This window comes from Vanacampus margaritifer, chromosome 20 (assembly GCF_051991255.1).
Source record: "Vanacampus margaritifer isolate UIUO_Vmar chromosome 20, RoL_Vmar_1.0, whole genome shotgun sequence".
In the NCBI taxonomy this organism is placed as follows: domain Eukaryota; kingdom Metazoa; phylum Chordata; class Actinopteri; order Syngnathiformes; family Syngnathidae; genus Vanacampus; species Vanacampus margaritifer.
Genome location: NC_135451.1, coordinates 9,515,782 through 9,539,978, shown reverse-complemented (window position 1 = coordinate 9,539,978; position 24,197 = coordinate 9,515,782). Strand labels below are relative to the sequence as shown.

Below are 24,197 nucleotides of genomic sequence, written 5' to 3'. Positions count from 1 at the left end.
AACAATCCCGATACGCCCGATCACAAGTGAGTCATTGATTCACAGGACGGTATATTTAAAAAAAAGCCTCACAAGGCACTCGTCTTGAAATAACCTCTCATCTGTCTGCGGTGTCCTTTCACTGTGGGTAAATATGTCAGTTGTGGCATTTTGCTGGGTCATTTCATTATGAATTATCTCCTCCATTAGCCTTCTTGCTCAACCGCACTCCTTGTCACTGCCATCCAGCATTGTGCTAAGACGGAAAAGTCTGGCTGTGTATGCAAATATGACATTCTGCTATCTACACTTCTTGCCACTAATCTGATGAATCAGCCTTGCCATTAAGTTCTTGGGGGAATTTATGCTTATGGAAGCAGGCATCATAACATATCAAGCCTGTCTCTGACAATGCACAGGTTGCATGAGCACACAAAGTAGGTACATTTGCAACAGTTCTTAAAAAAAAATAAAATAAAAAAAATACCCATAAAGGTAATCAAGACTCTGATGTGTTTCATTAGCTGGCACACAAAATGTGTAGCGATTATTAGGAAGTCAATGGTGAATGGAGCTTTGCCATGAAGCTTATTATAGAAGATCGAGCAATTCATAGCACGGCAGTGGGAGGTCACGCCAAACAAGCTCTTTAATGCTATTAAGCATTTAATGTGATAAAAGTTGCTAAAGTTGCTGCAGGCATGTTGGCAACTGGCAAGTTGCTGAACTTGGACCATTGTGTTGTGTTCAGATCGTCACAAACATCAACTTTAAAGGTAACGCCTGAAAACATGCTTTATTTCGATTACAAGCTTAATAACTAAAGTTTTGTTTTTGTTCGTAATTAAGACATTTATATGAGTTTTTTAAGATTGGAAAAATAAATTTACTCTGTCTTAGGTCTTTCTTTTTTTGCTATTTCTTTTTATGCTTTGTGTTTGTAGTCCACTTTCATTGGGGCCAACTAGAGCAGTGACCAACATACGGAAGTGTGGAACTGTCACTGGGATTAAACATTTTTGACTGGCAAACACATTTAAATGTATTTAAAAGTTTATTTGAATGTTATTTAAATGTGTTTTTACGTATTTGCAAGTATGTTCGAAATATTTGTATTATACTGTATGTAATTGCAAGTATGTTCAAACGTACTTGTAGGCTAAATGCTAAAACCATTTTTTTCCCCATTTTTTTTTTTTTAGCATTTGGCTTACAGTATACCAAATTACAATACGTGAGAAAATTAAGTAAGTAAACATTGATTATTTATAATTTTTTATCATTTGTGATTATGACCAGTGTTGGGCAAGTTACTCAAGATCAGTAATATATTACTTAGTTACTTGCTTTAAAAAGTAATTACTTTACTTATTACTCCCTACCAAAAGTAACCTGGTACTTATTAGATACTTGCATGATTTCGGTTCAGCATTTTTTCCCGTAATGCCACGGGGTATGCGCAAGTAAATATGCTGTGGGAAAAATGCTAAGTTTTTAGCATTTAGCCTACATGTACATTCTGCAAAAAACGTTAAAATGTATTCGCAAGCACGTAGATTTTTACACAAAATCTAAATTTCACGGCTGCGAAACTTTAAACTGTAAATTACTAAATGACGACATTATGAATTTTGTAAAGAGGAATATTGTAAAAATGTGACTGATTACTAAATAACAAATGCAGATAGGACTTTCAGAAAAAAAGTGTAATAAATAGAGTACTGTTTGCAGAGCCATGCAGTTAATTACTCGTTTTACCTGATAAAGAGCTCAAGTTGAGAGTAGAGGAAGCGCAGCAGGGCTCTGCGCACCGTCACTTCAGCATGACAGTCATTGACCACTTGCCCCTGGTCACTCAGATTCTCCCCGTTGATACACTTGGTTCCTGTAGACAACGCCACCACCTGGGCATAGTTAATGTCCAGACCTGTCCAACACACAAACATGCATTGCACGAATATCTTCCCATTAGAAAATTGAGGAAATGTCGGAAAGATCCAAAATATTTTTTGTTTTCTATTTCTGTTAGAATAAATGAATGTAAGTTATCCCAAAGTATTTATTTGGGGTCGTCTGTGGAGAGAAGAAGCTGCAGTTGCAACACAGGAACTGGAACATGACAAGATATTGCGGTTGAACTGTGATTTTTGACTGAAACGTTTGCATTATTGTCCGCGCAATATAGAGTCATATCCGGGATGATTGTCACGTTGCTGCTATGTACTTCCCCAAACCCTTTAGAGCAGCAATAGGTTATGTCACCAGGGCCTACCCGATAAAAAGAGGAGATTCGGCGGAGTCTGCTCCAGAACGGGTAGAAGATTGTAATCTGTGCACATGTGTTTCGTTCTCCTCGCGAGCAAAAAGAATCAAATCTTTCTTCCTGGTTTGTTGTTTATGAAATGTTCTAGGTTGACCAAACCTGACAATTTCTTTGCCGTCAGGCGCTCACACCGTTAGCTTCCTAGAGTGAGTGCATCTATTCGTGTGTATCGTCCAGTTTCTTGTTACCACTTAACACGAACATTGCACGTGTTTCGTTCTCCTCGCGAGCAAAAAGAATGAAATCTTTCTTCCTGGTTTGTTGTTTATGAAATGTTCTAGGTTGACCAAACCTGACAATTTCTTTGCCGTCAGGCGCTCACACCGTCAGCTTCCTAGAGTGAGTGCATCTATTCGTGTGTATCGTCCAGCTTCTTGTTCCCGCTTGATCACCTGTCATCCATCAAGCTTTCCTCCTTTGCCAGATCATTGTCTCCGTTACTACCCTTCACCAGCTCCGTCAACACTTTGGCCCTTCCTCGCGTGATTAATCCTCATTTACCTCAGCTCCCCGAGTTGCCCTCTCAGGTTATACCGCTCGCCTGTTGGCACCACCTGTCCGCTCCATTCGCCACCCTCTCCTCCCCGGTTCATTACATCACTTCTTTGCAACTCACTTCATTATTCTCTGTCGGACCCGACTTGCTCACTGACCTCCTCCGCTAGCTCCTCGTCTTTCCATGTCATGTCAAAAATATATTCACACATATATAAGAAACTGTGTTTGGGTCAAGACAGAGTGCCTGCATATTTTATTTATACCCGAGAATTTTTTCCTCACACTTGTTTCTGGAAATTTCTCATAGTGATGATTTCCGAGAGCATCGTAAAGGCCCGGGCAAGTGTGTGATGCACAGACAAGAGAATCGAAGCAGCACATTAATGGCAAGCCATTCCTTTGTCGGTTGCCTCACATCACTCCTCCTCGTTTCCGAAAGTCAGGCTCCGTTGGCTCCAGGCAGATCTGCAAGGCGCTGCCGGACCGGCACATGAGCTTTTATCAGCTTGAGCCCAGACGGCACCGTGGAAGGGAGAGTCCTGACACCTCCATTGATGAGAGGAAACGGGGGGGGATGTTGGGCGGGTGAGAGTAATAGGTGGCATGAGGAATGTGTGGAAGTGTGTGCGTACTTGAGGAAAAAGACATTACAGGAAAGAACCTGTATTTGATTTCTTGAATATGCTAATTCTGTGCCACAGAACAGAAAGAAGGTTCCAGGTTTGAGTCTGGTCTTCCTTTGCATCTTTTGTATGATCTCTTTCTAAGTCTGAGGGGGTGCGGGTGCGGGTGCATCCAAAAATCTCTCTATTTTGAGTCAACACTTTGCATTCCCAGCAACCTTTTTCACTATATTTCCTTCACAGTGATAAAGTGAGTTGAAAAAGGTAACAGACTCCCAATTTCATCCTCCCGCTTTTCCTCACCGTTCCACTTTGCAATTGTTTAGATCAATTTTGCAATGGATAATTTCTGCAGCGCTATTCGCTACCGTGCCATGAAATTGGCACTGAGTTTGCTGTTGCTTTCGAGGGGAGTGTGAGAGATGGGTGCGAGGTGGAGGGCGAGGGGCGGGAGTCAAAGAGAGAGAGAGAGAGCGAGAGACGGTAAAGGATAAAGCCTCCCTGTGAAAACCTAAAATAATCAGCTAAAATACACTTTCCAAGTGATTATTTATACCATTGCAGAGCACCTGCATATGATAATTAGACAAAATACAAGCTTCTATTTATTTATTTATTGATCAAGAATACCCTGTATGCTAGAACCTCTTTTCACATTACTGTGCTCAAGCTTGTCTCCCGTGAGATTCACACTAAGTTCCCTTTCTTTTTTTTTTTTTAAAGTAGTCCATTCCACTAATTTAAAGGGAAACAGTTTGGCCGCTTCAGGATCATCCTTGTAGTCAACCCGGGGCACACAATCGATCCAGGACACGGAAATCAATAAGCCCTCGCCCGAGCGCTACCACAGGAAAGCGGTGAAGCATTACATGCTCAGGCAACAATTAATACATAATTTGCAGTACTTCTATATTCTGTAAAATGAATGCATTCTGTGGACATTTTTTTCTTTTAATTGCTGACTGATTAAAGGCACTGTACAACGTTTTGCCGTTTTGAAAAAACAACAACACACTTCTTAAATACAGGATGTTTCCACATGAACTCAATCTCAACTCCTTCTGTTAATGTGTGGTAGCGATTTTGTCCTGACCCAAAGCTTTGTTTGTGTTTCGACTAAAAACGACAAAACAACCGGACAGCAATGAAATATTATAAGTTTAAAGCAAAAATGTTTAAAATGCAAACATTATAGAACAGATATTACAACCTAGTCCAAAGCAGGAGAATAGATGATGTTTGGCATTAGCATGTTATCACCATAAATCCCATCTTCTATGGGTTCTTTGACCATATTAGGTCGGGTGTTTAACCGGAATGCCATCCAAAACATGTTCTTCGAATCATGGGAAACCTCTGAAAATCCTCAATGGTTGTAAAGAAGGAGAGTTGGCAAGAATAGAAAGAGCACCCTGTTGAATCTTTATTAGCTTTAGCAGCCAACTGCTCTGTGCACATAAGGGTGTCTTTGTGAAATGGTACTGAAGCTCCCAAAATCTCTCCCTGGGCTGCAACACACTGTGCACATCTCCGCTTCCCCCCACTTCTACTTTGAAAGGTTTTTTTCCCCCCTCGCCGCATGTGATTACTGACTTGTACATTTTCAGGCAGCTTGAAAACCAGATTAAGTGGTGGGAAAAAAATCCCTGTTGGAAAATGAACATTCAGGCTAAATACCACAACTTAACTGTCATTTGCAATCAAAATATTTAAATCCTTTTTCTCTCATCTTTTTTTCCTTAAGTCCCTCTGGTAGCTTCTGTACGCTTCGGCATCTTGTAGCTCAGCTTAAAGAAATACGATTCAGAAAAACCTTCATCCAATTCAACCAAAAGCAGTTTCCCGTGCAGACTTTGAGATTTTTCATGTCTTTGAGCCCATTTGAACATGAAAATCTCCACGCTATTTGATGCCGCTACTTTACTTTGACTCTCGTCCCGCGACTCCCACCCTGCCGGCGAGGCTAATCTCGATCTCATTGGGGGCTCAACTGCCTCAGCGGGACTCCGTTGGCATGTGGGATTTCGCCGTCTGTCTGCGCTTCAAAGACGGACCCTGATTAAGATTCTTGAGGCGCAAAACGGGGCATCAGACGCATGGAGGGAGACAAAAGGAGGAGGGGGAAAAAAGGCGGCGGCGGCGGGCGACAGAACAGGACTCCCCAGTGTTCCTGTCAAGCTCTGTGTCTGCGTGAGCGCCGGCAGAAGCGGTGCGGGCGGCCACCTCTGCGGCGGCGCGGCCCGTTTGTCTGGATCCTTGAAGATAACGTGCTATTAATAAACAAACAGAAGCAATTACTGGGAGGCAGAGGAGAGGAGAAGGATTGGATTAGGTCAGGGTGAGCGCAAGCCGCTCTCACTGAAGTCAACGGCGGTGAGCTGCGGCGACTGCTGCAGAGATACCCATCCCTCCTCGGCGACCCCTGAAACCCCGCCGCCGGAAGCCACAAGGGGAAGATAATTCTCTGGGGGGGCGTGGAGGGATCATTTTTGAATTAATGTGCCTTTTCACATATTCGCCATTCAGGACCCTTGGTTTGACTTATTCGCGGACATTTTTTTGAAACCAATCCTTCGCTCTTTTGCAGAACTTAAAACTATTACTTAAGCGCCATCTTGGTGCTCAGGAACTATGTTGAAGTGAGTTGAGGAGTTTAATTTTGGCAAAAGGTGTACTTTTTCACCATCTTGTGGCATCTATAGGCCTAGCATTGTGTCAATTATGAATTTTGACTATTTGTGGTAGGGCGCGAAAAAAAAAATAGCCTATTAAATATTTTTAATTTTAACATTTCTTCTAAACCGGCCATTTGTGATAATTATCACTATGTGATCACTATGCCCACACTAAAAAATGCTGAGCTGTTTTTCTTTCATTTTCCTTTGCTGCGCAACTGTGGATTTTGAGCAGATTGGGTTACTTTAACCCAAGGTTAGGTTAATTCGTTGGGCTGAAGAGTTGCATACCATTTTGGACAGTTAAGTGTGGAGTTGAAGTAAATGTAATGTAACATTCTTCAAAAATGCTAATGAAATCTGGATGGCTCAGTAGATAACGCCGGTGGACAAAGGGACTGGGTTAAAACCCGGATCAGGGCAGACAGAACTCATCAGACTAACACTTAAAACTGCTAAGTCAAAAAGAACTCAATTTTGGTCAACAGTTGAACCTACTTGCTATTTGGGTTAATTTGACCCAACCCGTGGGCAGTATTTTATTTTGAAATTGCTTGGTCAGAACCAGCAAAAAGCCCAAAAATGGTAACAAAAACGCCTAGGGGTTAAAAAAAAAACAAGAAAAAAACAAAGTTGGGTCAAACTGACCCAAGTCAGTTTGTGGGTCCAAATTTGTATTTTGCGCTTCATTAAAACACACTGAATAGCAGGTGCTACTTACCCCACAACCAGCTAGCTAGCAACAAGCCTCGCTAGCTACTAGTGTGGCTAAAAACCTTACAGGCTCTCTCCGGAGTCACTAATAATCACCTTCATAGCGGAGAATAAACTGATATACACTTGGGGATGCCGAAAAAAAGATGGAGAAGCCATGCTAATTGCTAAGCTAACCTCAGACTGACACAGCTAGCGCGTATAACACCGGAAGTAAGTGCTCGGTGTGATTGACTCCACTTTTAATGAAAGTTGCTCCTTAAATGAAGTCATTGATTCACAAAACTGCTCAGAGGAAAAACATAAATAAAATAAATCAAGCCTTAGAAGCATAATAAAATATATATTGCACCAAACTGATTAAAATCACAGTGGTCGGTGGAAACAAGACTAATGTCATTTGGGATTTATGTTCCACCAAAATTTACTCACTAAATCTTTTTTTTTTTTGTTGCAGTGTGAGAACGCATAAAGCTTGTCTATTTTGGTCGTGAGCGCAGGTGTACGGGTAACAATCCCCGATGTAATGTGCAGCCAATACAACATATGAAACATGAATAAAGCATGAAAGATGAATGTGCAGTCATAAGTCATTGTTTGACATCTCAGCGAGAAGTTTCCTCCACCTCGCTGTTCCTTCACCGTGTCACACAGCCAGTCGTCAGATTTAAGCTGATCTTGTCAGGATTCCCACCGTGTCATCGGCAAACTTGTGTCAAAGCTGCGTGAGTACGGAAAGTCCGGCTCGTGAGAGAGACCGACTCCCACGAACATGTCTCCCAACCCTCAGAGATTGACTCGTCAATAATTCATCGGGAATGCATAAACTACTCCACGAGGACAGGAAATCTTCATAATGTTTTCTCCCAATCTGGACTTCCTTCTAGTTTCTCATCTTCTGTCTCTTCTTCGCCACTCTCTTTATATTGCACCGCCTCAATAATTCAACGTGGTATATAAAAGTCAATGAAATTTACCATACCTCGGGTCATTACGATGCCTGCCAGGGATTTGTGTTGAGCGTAAACCGGATTGCAGCCGCCCACCAGCGAGCGATACTTCTCCCTCACCAAGTGGAATACTGAATCGGCAAAATCCTGGAAAACACAAAATAATCTACATTTTCAAATTGTTAAATTACTGTATTATCCTTTAAAAAAAATAATCACGTTTTTTTTTACACTCACAAAAATATTTTAAGCCTAACTTAAGATTTATGTAATTTTTTTACATGACAAATTCCCTTTTTTTTTACGATAATTTTAACACAAACGTACCAAATAAACCTGATATGATAAATATTCATTAGTCTAATAAAGCCTATTTATTTGAAATGCATAATCCTCAGGTTTATGTATTTAGCATTAATAAAGTATAATTAGTCTAAATTAATAATAATGAGAGTATTTATTTAAAATACATAAAGTATATTGTTTGACTTGAATAATAATTAGGTTACCTATAGCATATTGTCGCCGCTATGTGAAAAACACCTATGTCCATTTTATTTAATTTTTTATTTTTATGTTTTCGGGATGAAACTGAATGCAGGCATCTCAAAAATTGTAAAAAAAAGAAAGAAAGAAAAGTAATTATACTTTACATTAATATTAAATACAGTACATAAAACTGAGGAGCATTTCAAATAAATAGGCTTTATTAGATTAATGATTATGTAGCATATAAAGTATATTTGGTATGTTTGTGTCAAAATTATCTTTCAAAAAATTACATAAATCTTAAGTTAGTGTAGTTTACTTTTACCACCTCTAAAAAAAACAACATACGCAAAGCGACCCTCACACCACATCTCACCCAGCCCAGTCTGTAACATGTAATACGCTCACTAATTCAGTCACTGTGGCACCTCATGATGTCCTGTTAGCAAGTGGAGGCTTAATTTGTCCAAAAGACCCTCTCTGCTGCCAATCTGTTGCCATGTCCCGGATATTCATTTAAGCTCTGCAGTTGGTGTGAACGCCGCTTGAAAACTAAGCCCTTAATAAATACAGAATTTTTTTTTTTTTTTTTTTAAAGGGGTTTGTGTGTGATCACATGTCTCGGCAAAATCTGCCTAACAGTGTGCAGTTAAGTGGATTACGAGTGAGACATGCTGGCGTTGGCTATAAGGAGGTTAAATGAAAGGACATTGCTCTCAATTAGTTTGCAGTATGCGCAGTGGTCGGTATCCATCATTAATCCACTCTAACACAGTACTAAAGTCATAATTACAGTAAATATTTGCATGTAAACACAATGATAAACATTTAGTAACCTTGAAATGTTGCATAGTCGTATCCACATAGCAGAGCAAACATACCGTATGCCTGTGAGAATTATTTTATCCAATGTGTGTCGTTTTATGTTAAAGTAACCATTGTTTGAAGGTTTATAATTACCATAACATCGATGCTAATGTATCCCATTGATGGCGTTTCACATGATAAGTTAGCATTAAGCTAGCTGACTTTTGTTACATTTATTCAATGTTTGGGTCAGTTTTACAGTAAACTTTAATAAAAAAAATTGGAGAAATGTGCGCACAAGAATGTCTTGTTTTTGGTTGTCAACTGATGTTATATGGAAGTCAACCATTTCTTGACAGCCGGGCGCAAATGAATAATGGGTTTTAGAAGACAGTATTATATTTGGTGTAATTATTCTGTTTAAATATTTCTGTGTTTTTCTGGTTCTATACACAAGCACATTCTGCGATACGGTATGTGAAGGAAAAGAAACGGCTGCCACGTTCCTTGTACCTGAAAGTGACATGCAATTAAATCTAACAGAACCCTGCTTGGCTTGGCAGCGTCAGCAGTCTGAACCCTGAGTCAAGTGCTCCGTGGCCCCAAGAGGTCTTTTCATCGATGATATAACAGAGGTGAGAGAAGGTGGCAGCTCAGAAAGACCTTGAGAGGAAACGTGGACGAGACCCTGACGATGTTCCATAACTCCGTCTTTCCCTCCTTTTGTTCAATTTGCCATTCGCTTCTCTTCTTTTATTTGGATGAACCTTTCCTTTACACCTCTGGATTCTACTTTTTATCACTCTACCACTCGGTTTTTCATTCAGGATGTGCTTTAATCTCCAGGATACCTCGCAGGACACTGTTTTGTTGTTGTCTGTCGTAGCAGCTAGCTAGCACTAAGCTAACCCATGTGAGGGTTCTCTCCAGTCAGAGGGTAACAGACAGCAAAGTAATGACAAAGGATGGTGAAGAGGGTCTTCTGCATAGATTTAGTCATAACTGTTTTATTTTACTTATTTCCTCAGTAGAACTTTTATCTGTTGATGTGTCTTTGTAAGTGATGACGCAATTTCGGCTCGTGTTGTCATGTCTAAAAGGACCTCCTCTGTTTCCACATCAATGGGCCAGTGTCTGTGGTTGAAGTCAATGTGTATTGGATGATGTCCTTAAAAGTCTTATCTTCTTCCGGCTGTCGCCATGTGTATTGAATGCTGTAAAAGTCTTAACTCGTGGCTGGGGGCTGTTTCCTGGGGGTTTGGGGGTTTTGGGATACTGCCTTTCAAGATAGTATAAGAATGCTGTGAGTCCGCTGTAACTACACACTTGCGAGAAGCTGCAGCTGTGTTCTGTAAACTCGCTTGTGTCCGGAATATTCTGTAGAAATAAAAGCTTCGAAGTGACTGTTCATCGATCTCCAGCCTGCATTCGGATAACCAACATTCTCACTACCCGAAAGAAAACGAACACGCGGAGGAAAAGATTCTTTCCTTTAACAATGGCCATGGACTGTAAGTTTTCTTAGGTCATAAAAGAGCATATGTCACACTAGCATATGTGTGTTTGTTTGTAGATGCGTGTCTCATATTTGCCTTTGTTTTCCACACAACCTGTACCATCATACATATTTTCCTCCCTCATGTGGAGTCGAGTTCTACCTTGACTGTGAGCCTAATGTGGCAGAAAAACGAGGCCAAAGATGGCGCTCCACAGTCGGAAAGACTGTCACGGCAACCTGCCGTCAACTGTGAGCGGGGATCATTGTGTGCCTGGCTGACTGCCCATCTTCCTCTTGGTTGAACATTGAGCTTCACCATGCTCCCGTTTTCACATTTGGTTTTCAAAATGTATTTCACTTAACTGATGCGATACGTCTCAGCTAGCTTGATCAGCAGTGAAACTGCTGCGGCGGCCATTGTGTGACTCACCCCACCTGGTGTCTCTGCAGCATTAGTTCTGAACAATTTAACAAGCAATCCCTTTGGGCCTCTTCAGGATGGAGAAAACAAGCCACAGGATTTATTTAGTAACTGCCTTGGCTGCACTAAAGGAGATTTATTGGAGGAACACTTCAACACAAGTGCGTTAAGGCTCACACTCATAATCTCCATTTGTCAAAGCAGAAATATTGGGTGTGTAAAGATTACTTTGCACTCGAGGAAAACTAGTTAACATTCGCGGGAAATTTCACAAGGTACACCTGCACAAGTAATAAGATCCAATACCAGAGCAGTTACAGCATTTTTATATATGTAAATGCATTTTGCTTGATCTCTTGGAAAATTATCAAATACAATTTGATTTGACTTTAAAACTCGGAGAGTGCATTTTTCTCTAAAAAACAAATACCCATAATGTTGAAAAAGATACAGTTTCAAATAGGGATAGGAATTGAGATCAGAAACAGAATAAACTGAAAACAGTAGAGGACCCAGAATTGAACCTTGTGGAACACCATACGTTCTGTTCTAGATGTGAATTCACATTACACTTATTCGTCCGACCACTTTCTTTTTTGCTCTGCATAGTTAGTAGTATGAAGGGATTACAATAATAAAGAAGAAATCACACGAGGTACCATCACAACAGTCACAAGTCGACTACTGATTGCACCAAATTCCCTACAGCAGAGATAAGCCAAGCGATGTAGTGTGATGCGGCCAATGTTGGCCAAGCGGGGCGTGTCCTCACGAATCATTTGAGTCGTATGCGTGCCTTGACCTCTGCCAAACTCCTGAGACTGACAGAACCCAGGTTAAGAACCACTGTGCTTATCTTATCTTATTCCTATTTTTTTTTTTTTGAGCTCAGTATTGTTCATTCGGCAGTTCAGTCAACATATCATCATCATTGCTCACCCCACCTCCAGCCGCGTGGTGGGGTCAGAACACTGGCGGAGGGAAGGAGAGAAGGGAGCACTGGGGGACGGGTGGCACACCCGAACCCCAGGCCCGGCAGGGAGAGGTCCCGTTCGCCACGCCAGCGTGCCTAGTGAGAAATAACCCTGTTACTCAGTTCGCTAGCTTATTGATCTGATTCCTTATCAATTGTCTTATTGACTCTCATTGAGTGAGGGAATGAAATAATACAAATGCCTAAAATCAGCTGAGAGCTCCAGTTCATTCGTTACCCTAATGAGGGAAAGCAGATGGCTGGAAAATAATCATAATAATCAGTTTGGCTATCTATTCTTGCAAAAACTGAAATGGTAGAATACACATTTTGATGTGCATCTCCAAGGTAAAGAAGAATGTCACCAACAATTCTCCTGCTGCCTTCCCTCTGAAGTCAATATTGTGCCGGAAACACAAAATGTCACTGGGGAAAATTTCTCTGCGGCGACTTGACCTAAAAGTCAGGCAGACTGGCATGTGCGTGTGTGTGTGAGAGTAAAAAAAAAAAAAAAGTTTAATATACTGTTTAGCTTCATGGTCTCAAAGGGGAAATGATGGAAGAATTGAGTTTTTCCCCCCACAGGTACTATTTTAAAGCATCTTTACATTCTCCATACATTTACCACAATGCTCTTTTTTTAATCTGTTAAATGCAAAAGTGCAATATTGAAGTCACTATGTTGATGACCACCTGCGGTGTGTTACGCCATTAATATGGACTTCATATGCCGTCTCAGTATACACGGACCCCCTTTTAACCCAACACCTTCCCCTCTTATCACCTGCCTGCAGAGTAGCCGAGGCAGCATAAAAATGGGGCCATGTCTTCTATTTCTTTATAGAGCTATTTAACAATTCATTCTGCCGAGTTTTAATAGTGTCTGCCCTCTGCTTGGATATCTTCACTCCCACTCCCCACCAGCGCCAAGCCCACTTTTTCTTCTCACAATCCCGCGTTTGACGCCGATCAAGAGGCCTTTGAAAATGAATATCTATTCATTTGGTTGAAGCGTTGCCTTGGGTGGCTTTTGAGAATGTAAAGCCGGTCTCTTCGCAACGTGAACGATTTCTCTCTTGTTTGCTCTCCGCGTGACGTGTAGCATTCCTCTTACTTTATTCTTCTGGCCTCTGGATCGCCGTCACAAGATCATTGTTGCTATTTCTGTTCTGTCACTGGTCAGTCCTCCTGTCATCACCTTGATTTTATGTCATTGCAAGTACAGAGCAATGAAATTGACACAACTGGTCCTAGAAACATGAAAAACAAAGACTAACAGAGGGAGACGCGACAGAAAGACCTGCCGGTACTCGAGATCTTAGGTAAGAAAGAAAGATGTTCGGGAGGGGGAGGTGAAAAATGACAAGGGGGGCATAGTGTGAGCCTGGAAATAAAACCTCAAAACATGTAGCAGATACAGACAACAGATCTCAAGACTTGTACATATACGAGACTACGAGACAGGGAGTATGGCGGCCAAGCGAGCGCGTCACACCGCAGATCTTATCACGTGGTAGGAACTTAGCCGGTTGCGCCAAATTCATCATCTCGTTACCGAGGAGATAGATTCAATCGTGAACACAGAAAGGAGTGAGAAGTTGATGAGGGAACCGAGCGTCCCAAGCAGTTGTTTACACCCAGCGGGAGGATCCAGGACTGTTTCGGGACCAGGTCAAACTTGAGTCTTTTTGCCTGTAGACCCTCAGTGGGACTTCAATTAGCCGAATAAGCAACCGCTTCTTCAAGACAAGATGTCAACTGCTCCTTGGTTGCAGCCATTTTACGAAGGAACTCGAAAATCGAAAAATTTGACTAATCTGATTTCAACTGATTAGCATCATGAAAATGTACCGAATGTTACACAACATGTACATCTCTATGCTTTAACTTGCCTGTATCAAATATTTATCGCACCACTTGGCCTTGCCTCCTATGGAACAGATTTACACAGCGGGGCCCCGTCAGTCACATCAAGCCATCAGGCTGCGCCATGTGGCCGTCGTCATCATAAGATCCTGCTCCCTTTTTAATCCACATGCTTGATCTTCAGGAGCGGGAACAAAGGTACCGTATATGAAGACGCGGTGACAGATCTAATCCGTCTTTCTCACCTCATCCGCGCACGTAAGAGGGGAGTCGGGGTGCGGGCGGGATGATGCGCCGCAGGCCACCGTAAGCAAGGCGGAACTCAAGCAGAGAGTCCTCATTAGCTTTGAAAAGGTGGAAGCAGGACATTAAGCCTGGTATGTGAGATAAGGATCAAAGTCAAGGATGAGCAAATACGAGAATGATAGCTCCATCCAAGAACCAAGGACTCGACGCTAAACAGAGAACGGGATCATTATTTCTATATACGATACGATACGATATACTTTTATTTTCCTCGTGGAGAACTTTTTCCTGGACTCCGTCCAGCTGCAGTTTACAGTAAGGAAAAAAACAACAGAACAGAAAGAGATAAAATCAAAATTAAATAAGAAGTGCAGCAGTAGTTTACAGTAAGAAAAACAACAGAATAGAGAGAGATAATTAAAATAAATAATACACACACACTCCTATATATATATATTGCATCACTTAGTTAATGTCGGTTATTAAGCAATTTGATGCATGTCGGCAGGAATGAGTTCTTGTAGCGGTTCAGCCAGGTTCTGGGGGCCCTGAATCTCCTGCCGGAAGGCAGTATCTGGAAGTCATGATGCAGAATGTGAGTCGGGTCAGTATTCAATTTTCTGTGCCAGTCTGGTGAAGGACCGCTCATAAAGCATCTGTAGGGAAGGATGATTCCTGACCCCCACGATCTTCATGGCAGTCCGCACCACACCGGCAATCTGTGACCTTGACTGCACAGTCAGGTTGCCGTACCAGGCCGCAATGCCGTATCTGATGATACTTTCCAATGCAGCCCGGTAGAACAACAGCATGGTCCTCTGCTCCACTCCATAGACCCGAAGTCTGCGTAGGAAATAGAGACGCTGTTGGAGTTTGGAGCAGAGACGTCCAACGTGTACCCTCCAGCTGAGTGTGTTGTCAATGTGGACCCCCAGATACCTGTATGAACCCACCTGGCTGATGTGATTGCCTGTAATGACGACTGGCCTGTGGTCACCAACAGTTTTTGGATCAAATATCACCTCCTCTGTCTTCCCCATATTGAGCACAAGATGATGATATATGGTCAGTACATTCAAACCTTGATCCGAAAGACATGGAGAACTACAACGGCACACAGTATGACTGAGAGAGTCCGTGAAGTAAATCCATATTTAATCTCACCAGAACAGTCTAGTGCTCCATACAAATGATTGGCAGATTGGAACTGGCGGTTACAGATTGTGCTATGCAAATCAACACACAAGCTCTGCGAAGAACAGCTTGAGATAAAATTTTGATTTTCGAATTTTACATGTAAAATCATGTAAAAAAAAAAGAAAGAAGAAAAAAACAGAATATGATTTTTTTTTAAGTTTGGGGGAGGGATTGTCTGTTTCAAGCAAAGTCCAGAAAGCAAAAGAAAATGCAAAATCGTTGGCTTATGAAGTTTGGAGGAAGGCCTAGTCCAACCCTTGACTAAAAAAACTACCACAACTTTTCCAACTAACTTCATATGTCGCTTGACTGGATACATCTGCTCAAATCCAGCACAGCTCTTAAGCTTTAAACCAAATATTGATTTGGGAAATGCAAGCCCCCCCAAACCTAGAAGCCAAAAAGGACTACAGCCAATGAATCATGACCACAAACCGCAAATGTTAAGCATGACCGACTCTGGAACTCATTATCAATCTAAATTATAGTCATCTAATCAAACAAGCAGAGCCAGTTACAACAAAGAGTGTCACTATCGCACCCAAGCCCATCTGTGGCAGAGTATTGGGTTAGGTTGCAACGTAAAGAGAATGCCAGGTCCACCAATGCCAGGTCCACTTCAACAGATGACACAAAGCGTATTTAACTAAGCTCTTTCTGATGTATAAATAAATAAAATCTTGCAGATCCGCCATGAGAAAAAAAAAAGTGTCATGGATGGGAAACATAATCTGATTTGGCTGTATGCACTGTAAATTAGATAGCATAAATAGTGAAAATACATGCTGCACATTCAGCAAATGGCTTGCAAAATGAGGGGGAAAAAAATGTGAAAAATGGTGAAAGGCCTGTCACAATAACATTTTTGGGACGATACATTTTTCCCAGAAACAATTTTTTTATGCCACTGATATAGTGATGTTAGAGCAAAAATAATTGAAGCACATTCTTTTTAAGTGCAATTATCTTTCCATTCTGAAGGATAAAGAACATTTAAAATAACTTATTCTAAATGACTTGGCACACAGTAGTTAACTCATTTGCTCCCAAAAACGTATAAAAGCGTTCTATTTTAAATATTGCCATGGCCCCAAAAACGTTTTTATGTTTGTTTGTTTTTTATTCGCTAGAGCATACAGAAGGCTTTGATGCAGCCTCCGACCTGAGCAATGGTAGTTATTACAAAAAACGGGCAGCAGGTGGCAGCAGAGTATAAGAGCTCAAGCAGAACCACGTTGCAACAAGCTCTTTTCAACAGGTTTGTGAATAATGATGAAACTATTTTCTAATGCTAATTGCTGCAAAACGGAAACAGATACAAATCTACTTTTTTTTTCCTAATGAAAGAAGAGACTCCAAGCTTTCTTTTGGTAGGTTCCATGTTTTCATAGCCATAGAACACAATATTCTGTGGGACTTGCAAAATCAGTCAAAATACAGTAAAACAGCCGGGAGCGAAGGGGGTTGCTTCCGTGAAAATGGCTGGGAGTGAATGAATTTAAATAAAATAAGCAAAATCATCTCCCAAAAGAACATACATATTTGCTAATACTTTTATTTATTTATTCATTCATTCATAACGAGGTAGTTTGGCACAGGATATACCAAAGGAATAATGAGATGAAAATGGCTGATTGAAGTATAAAAACCCTTTTGATGAACTCTCCATGGTGAAGATAAAAGCGACGATACGGCTCAAACAACTTAATAATGTCAGACGTTATAAACCACACACCAGAGGCCTCATACATTATGCACCAAAGGCCAGCAGAAGAATTCCTGTGAAAAGATAACATGACCCCACCCTTAGGGAAGATGAGGAGCGCGGAAGAGAATGAGGAGTAAAAGAGGCGGGCACAAGGAAAAGAGGCTGGGCGGAAAAGAGAGGAAATAAAAGGGTCAGTGTTGAAGTTCCAACCGGTCTATCATCTCCACGAGGAGACCGAGGCTATGCCTGACTACTTAATTATATGACATCATTTGCACTAACATATACAGTACATGATTCACCAGGGAGAGAGCAACTGTTATTGTAGTCCCTCACCAGATGGCTGTTTTTATTCCTTGATATGTATCTAATAGGCAGCATGGAGGACAAGGGGTTAGCATGTCTGCTTTATAGTTGAGGAGCAGGGAAGGACAACTGTCTGGCCTGGGCCCTAGAAAGTTCCATTCATTTTTTGTTTGTTTGCATGCTACAGTATATCTTATAACCAAAGCTATGCTAGAGAGGTTATTTGAAGTCTTATACTGGGTATAGAATAATAAATATACAGAAAAAAATAATGCTCTGGAAATGTGGTCAGAGAGAGACCTTCCGGCTGGGATGCATTTTTTATATATATATATAATTTTTTTTTTTTAATAAAAGTCATATATATCGGCACTGTGTGTCCTCACACATTTATCAGTCTAACAATATTGTTCGTCTCCCTACAGAGAAGTTCAGTCTGGAAACTGTTAGATTTGATATCTGTCAGAGCAAACAAATATACTTTCAGATCCACAGGATTTATATTAGAAGGGCAAAAACACACACACACACACACACACACACACACACACACACACACACACACACACATATATATATATATATATATATGACATCTAGAAGGGCCATTGCAACTAACTTTACCTTAAAATACTGAATTACATTTTGTACACATTTCGTAATACTTGCAACTAGCATTAACAAACTCCCCCTAGAGAGTTTATCCGATCATCTTCAAACTATGCGTTTTCGATTTTTTAACTTCATATATATTATATATTTTAGAATTTTTGTGTGCAGTTTCTTCAAAATGTCTCAGTAGTGCCCCCTGTAAATTTTTAAGAAAGCAAAATTAGTTGAAAGTGTCACCTAGCTCTACGTAAACTGGACCTAAAAAAAAGACTTTGAGAGTCATACTCCAAACCAAACAGGAAGTCCGCCATTTTTTTTTAATTTTTACTTTTTAAAAGAAATTTGACGACATTTTTTCCTTTTTATTTCGGTCACAATTTAACGAGCTAGAAAATGTATTCAAATTTTGGCTGTTTTATCCAAAGATGTGCTGTTGTCGTGGCCAAATGCTGTTGTTTTTGTGGGTCAAAACCAAGTTGAATGCGCCGGAAACTAACTTTACACACAGATAACAAAAAAAAAAGTAATGTAAAAGGTTATTATCCTATGTGCGAGTACGGCAACGTGACAAGGTTTGCGAGAGCCCTGCTCGCAGCTCTAGTTCGGGCCCGAGCAGCGACTGCTGCGAGTTTCCTGTTGTTTGTTTTTGTAGGAATTATTATTATTATTGTGGGAATGCTGAAACATTAAACATAAAAAAAAAAACAGAGAGTCAGGAGAGACGCATGCGCGAGATGCTGTGATTATCGCGAGACCTACAGCGAGACCGGGACACCCCAACATGGCAGCGCCCTGCTGCTAAGATAGAACTAGCTCTATTATGCTAAACTAATTCGAGTTTAACCATCATATATCTTGGCTTTTCTCTTTTCTCTTTCATCCGACAGATTTGGAATACCATCCAACGTGGAGGACCTCGAACGCTTCATTGACGGTTATTTTTACAACTGCGCGATGGAGGACTCTTCCGTCGAGAAACCGTCTAAGAAACCCTCTAAAAAGAGAAAGAATGACTCAGCGACGGACACGGACGACCTAACTACTACGGAGGTCTCGGTCAGTATGCTGGAGTCCATAAATAAAAAGTTAGAGGTCCTCTCCCTAATCTGCGAGGAGGTGAAAGGATTTAAGGTAAGTATGGAATTCTTCAGCCAACAAATAAATGATCTCCAACGCAACAATGCCGAGATACACGCTACACTCGTGACTGTTTCAGCCGAGTTAGAAACCATTAAAAAGGAAAATAAAATGCTAAAAGAAACTATTCTGGATGTTCAATCCCGTAGCATGCAGGATAATTTAATATTCTCAGGTATATCCGAGAACACCTCTGACAATCCAGAGGTTGAGATAAAAAAATTTATGACGACATCGTTAAAAATTCCTCAGGAGACGGTAAATAACATCTCCTTTCACCGGGTACATCGGCTTGGAGCCCGTAGGGGCAATAGACCCCGTCCTATTATCGCCAAATTTGAGCATTTTAAACAAAAAGTATTTGTTAAAAGTAAAGGACGGGAGCTTAAAGGGACCTCATTCGGAATGAATGACCAATTCCCTAGAGAGATTAATGAGCGGCGAAAGGTACTGTTTCCTATAATGAAACAAAATAGGCAGGAGGGTAAACGGACTATGATGGTCGTTGATAAACTATACATCGATGGCCAACTATTCCGGAACCCCAACTCCACTCCCTGGCTGTTCTAATTAGCATCGATGGAACTAAACTTTGTTTGATTATTAGATGTATACGTATACATATACATATACATATAATGTATATGTGGTTATAAAACCTAAAATATGAATACTCATTATGTTTACGCTATATTATAAATATAATAATAATACATAACTATATCTAAAAGTAGATTTAAACAAAAAAAAAAAAAAATCTCGCTTGGGTTACCAGTTACTGGTGTATTATAATGTTGTTTAACTCCCCACTAACGTCCTTCACTTTCACATCCCTACCCGTTTTTTCACTGTTATATTTACTTACACATTTCCTTATATTTTACACAAATTATATAAATCACCTAACTACTTTGATTCTATCCTATAACATGCCAGTATTGACAAATGGCCTATGCAGATATTTACACAGGACTGAGCCTATATTGTTTGTATGCATAAATTAGTTCTGGTTTCCTGGAATGTTTGTGGCGCTCGCTCACAGGCAAAAAGAATAAAAACTTTAGACCATCTCTTAAAATTAAAAGCAGATATTTGCCTCCTGCAAGAAACCCACCTACAAAAATCTGAAGAAAAATTACTTATTGATAAGAATTTTAGCCAAGCATACTCTGCCCCTTATAACAGCAGACAAAGAGGAGTCTGTATACTCATACATAAGAATTTACTCTTTACTCTAAATAATACAATAACAGACCCAGAGGGCCGATACATTATTATTCAGATAACTATATTTAATAAGATATATACACTTGGCAATTTATATGCCCCTAATAATGATGATCCGGCCTTTTTCCATGAATTTTTCTCTCAGCTGTTTGATTTAGCAGCGAACTCTACTATTATTATTGGAGGAGACTTTAACACAGTCTTAAATCCATTAATAGACCGTTCTAATAACACAACATGTATAAGGCGATTACAATCTACTAAAGTAATAGGGGAATATATGGATGATTTTGGCCTCGTCGACAGCTGGAGACTTAAAAACCCAAATAAGAAGGAATTTACCTTCTTTTCCGCTGTACACCGGTCTTTTTCAAGAATTGATTATTTTCTTACAAATAACTCTATTGCTGATAAAACTGTTACAAAAATACATCCTATTATTATTAGCGACCACGCACCAGTCTCACTTTCCCTACAAGTTGATTATACTTTTAAACCACCACCAACATGGCGTTTTAACATCTCTCTTCTAAACGATGCAGAGTTTGATAAAATTATAAGGAAAGAGTGGGCAGACTTTTTGGAAATAAATGACTCTCCAGGCCTATCGCCATCTCTTCTCTGGGAAGCTGGGAAAGCAGTAATTAGAGGTAAAATTATATCATATTCATCTTATAAAAAGAAACAGGATCAAAAATTTGAAAATGACTTGGAAGATAAAATTAAACAACTGACGGATGAGTACGCAATAAACCCAAATGACCAAATATGGACTGACTTACAAAATACAAAAATACAGTTAGACGATATGCTAACTAAAAAGACAGAGTTTATAATACAACAATTGAGATACAACAACTTTGAATATAATAACAAATCAGGTAAATTTCTTGCAAACCAACTTCAACGCAATCGGGAAAAATCTCTTATAACGGCTATTAAAGGGACAACTGGTGAATGTACACAATCACCAGAAGAAATTAATCAAATTTTTTATAACTATTATCGCAACCTATACTCAGAAACTAACAAACCTAACCCTGAGCATATTGAGGCATTCCTCAGTAGCTTAAATATGCCTCAGTTAACTACTGAATATAAAGATATGTTAGAAGCGCCACTTACTATAAACGAGTTGTACAGTGCTCTAGATAGTATGCCTAATGGCAAGGCACCTGGCCCAGATGGTTATCCGGCTATATTTTTTAAGCACTACTGGTTAATGCTTGCTCCGCTATTCTTAAGAGTAGTAACAGAAATTAAAACTAATGGTTACATACGTCCACACATGAATACAGCAGCAATTAAACTTTTATTAAAGCCAGAAAAAGACCCCACCCTTCCATCAAGTTACCGTCCGATTTCACTAATTAACACTGATATCAAAATTATTACTAAGGCTTTCACATCTAGATTAGAAACAGTAATCTCGACAATTATTCATAGCGACCAAACAGGCTTTATTAAAGATCGCCACTCTACTAATAATATTAGGAGGCTCTTTAACCTTATTAGCATGTCACAGCGGCATGATAAGAAGGCAGTTATTATATCGTTGGATGCAGAAAAAGCTTTTGACAAAGTTAACTGGTCCTTCCTCTTTGCTGTTTTAAATAAATTTGGCTTTGGGAAATCATTTATCCACTGGGTGTCAGTATTATATGATTCTCCCAAAGCTACAGTTACTACTAACGGGATTATATCTAAGCGCTTTATTTTACAGAGAGGCACAAGACAGGGATGCCCACTATCCCCTTTATTATTTGCAATATTTATCGAGCCACTTGCAATAGCCATACGCCAGGAAAGAAGGATTCAAGGAATTCACTCTGGGGTAACAGAACATAAAATTAATCTATATGCCGATGATATTTTACTTTATCTAGAAAACCCGGCGATTTCGTTAGGGGAAGTATTTAACTTAATAACTAAATTCTCACAGTTGTCAGATTATTCTATTAACTGGACAAAATCAACACTTCTACCTATTACAGAAAATTCATGGAACCCTGCAAGCCAGGACCCACATTACTCATTTCCTATAGGTAATTTAAAATACTTAGGCATAAAAATCTCACCTAAATTAACTGATTTAATTCATTTAAATTTTTCTCCACTTCTGGATAACATTCATAGTGACTTGGAACGCTGGAATAATCTTCCTATTTCTTTAATAGGACGAATAGCCACCGTTAAAATGAAAGTTTTACCTAAAATAAACTATTTTTTCTCAATGATTCCATTTAAACCTACGGCTAAATGGTTCCAGTTGTTGGACTCAGCCGTTACAAAATTTTACTGGAAAAAAAAAAAAGCAAAGATTAGTCTATCTACTCTTCAGAAAAGTAAATCCAAAGGTGGCCTAGAGGCACCAAATTTTATGTACTACTATATAGCTAACCAGCTACAATATATCGTTCTATGGGCACAACCCAACAGAGATACTAACTGTTGGCTGGAACTAGAACAGAAGGATTGTAATAACCTCAGACTTCTAGATTTACTCTTTATTACAACATCGATTAAGCGACATAATTGTTTTAAAAACCCAATGATCTCCGCCACCCTGACTGCTTGGTGGAAGGCATTAGAAATTACAAAAGCCCAAGTGGAGCCCTGTGGGCTTTCTCCCCTATGGCATAACCCTGACTTTCGAATTAACAACCAAACGTTTTATTTAGGTGTGTGGGAGCAGAAAGGAATCACACATCTTCACCATCTCTTCTCAGATAATATGTTTATATCATATACATCTTTGCTCCAAAAATACAAAATAACAAACGGAAATTTTTTACATTATCTGCAAGTTAAAAATATGATAAAGAAACAAATTCCAACACTTCAGGGTACGCTCCAACCGCCTGGCTTAGCTAAAGATATTACCAAGCTCTCTCCGACAACAACAAAAAAACTTTCAAAAATATATAAGTTACTTTCATATACGGATAAAATGTCTTTACCCATCTTAAAATGGGAGACAGACTTGTCTATAGCTCCGGAATCTGACTTTTGGATTCAAGTTTGTGAAAATGCATTTAAAATGACAAAACACACAAATTTACAACTTATCCAATACAAAATAATCCATAGAACATACATTACTCAATATATGATGAAGAAAATGGGCCTCTCCGACTCCGACATTTGTCTCCAGTGTTTACAAAACACTACAGACACTTATTTTCATGCTTTATGGTTATGCACCCCGGTTATGTATTTCTGGACTAAAGTCTTAGAAAAACTTTCCGCTATCTTGGACTATAGGATACCTTTATCTCCAAACTTGTGTTTGCTAGGTGACCTAACAACAACTGACCTACCACATAAACAATTTCAATCTACACTTGTAGCCCTTACTATCGCTAAAAAAACAATTCTTGTTAACTGGAAAAATAAACAAACTCTGAATATCGACCAATGGTCTAACCTCCTTATAAATCACATTTTAATGGAAAAAATATCGGCCTCAAATAAAAAACAAATATCAAAATTCATAGAAATATGGTCTACGTATATAGAATATTTTAACCTAATTCTGGTTATTTAATTCTGCCTGTTAGCGAGAGCCACCACATTGTGATAACTTACATTGATGTCTCTGCATTTGGCAGTTTGTTACTAATGGTTGTGTTTTTATAGTCAGGAACCCAGTTGCTGCCAACAGGATCGAACAGATTCACCTCCAATGGGCACTAAAGGCTAATATTCGGATTCACTGCATGCCAGGGGACTAACGCTACAGGTGCTGTCCCCCCTGGCTGGGCGTGGGCGGGTCTGCCCCTCTGTTGGCTGCTGGGTGGCGGCTGCGTCTTGGTCGTTCCCTGGGTCTCGTGGTGGGTGCTGTGTTGCGGGGCTCTCCCTGGTGTCCGGGGCGGCGCCGCCCCGGCGCGGTCCGTCGCTCTGGGTCCGGCGACGCGGGTCGGGGCCTGTGGGCCGCCGGGGTGCCCC

At 40.1% G+C, this 24,197-nt stretch overlaps 1 protein-coding gene across 7 annotated transcripts in view; it reads right to left on the bottom strand.

Moving 5' to 3' along the window:
* adarb2 (adenosine deaminase RNA specific B2 (inactive)) overlaps positions 1 to 24,197 on the bottom strand; it is a 254,338-nt gene that overhangs the window by 18,729 nt on the left and 211,412 nt on the right. For all 7 annotated transcript variants that reach the window (XM_077554643.1, XM_077554641.1, XM_077554640.1 and 4 more), the window contains 2 exons: positions 7,795 to 7,909; positions 1,738 to 1,906 (listed from right to left, as the gene is read on the bottom strand). In XM_077554643.1, coding sequence (XP_077410769.1) covers positions 1,738 to 1,906; positions 7,795 to 7,909 — 284 coding nt within the window. The remainder of the gene's footprint in view (positions 1 to 1,737; positions 1,907 to 7,794; positions 7,910 to 24,197) is intronic.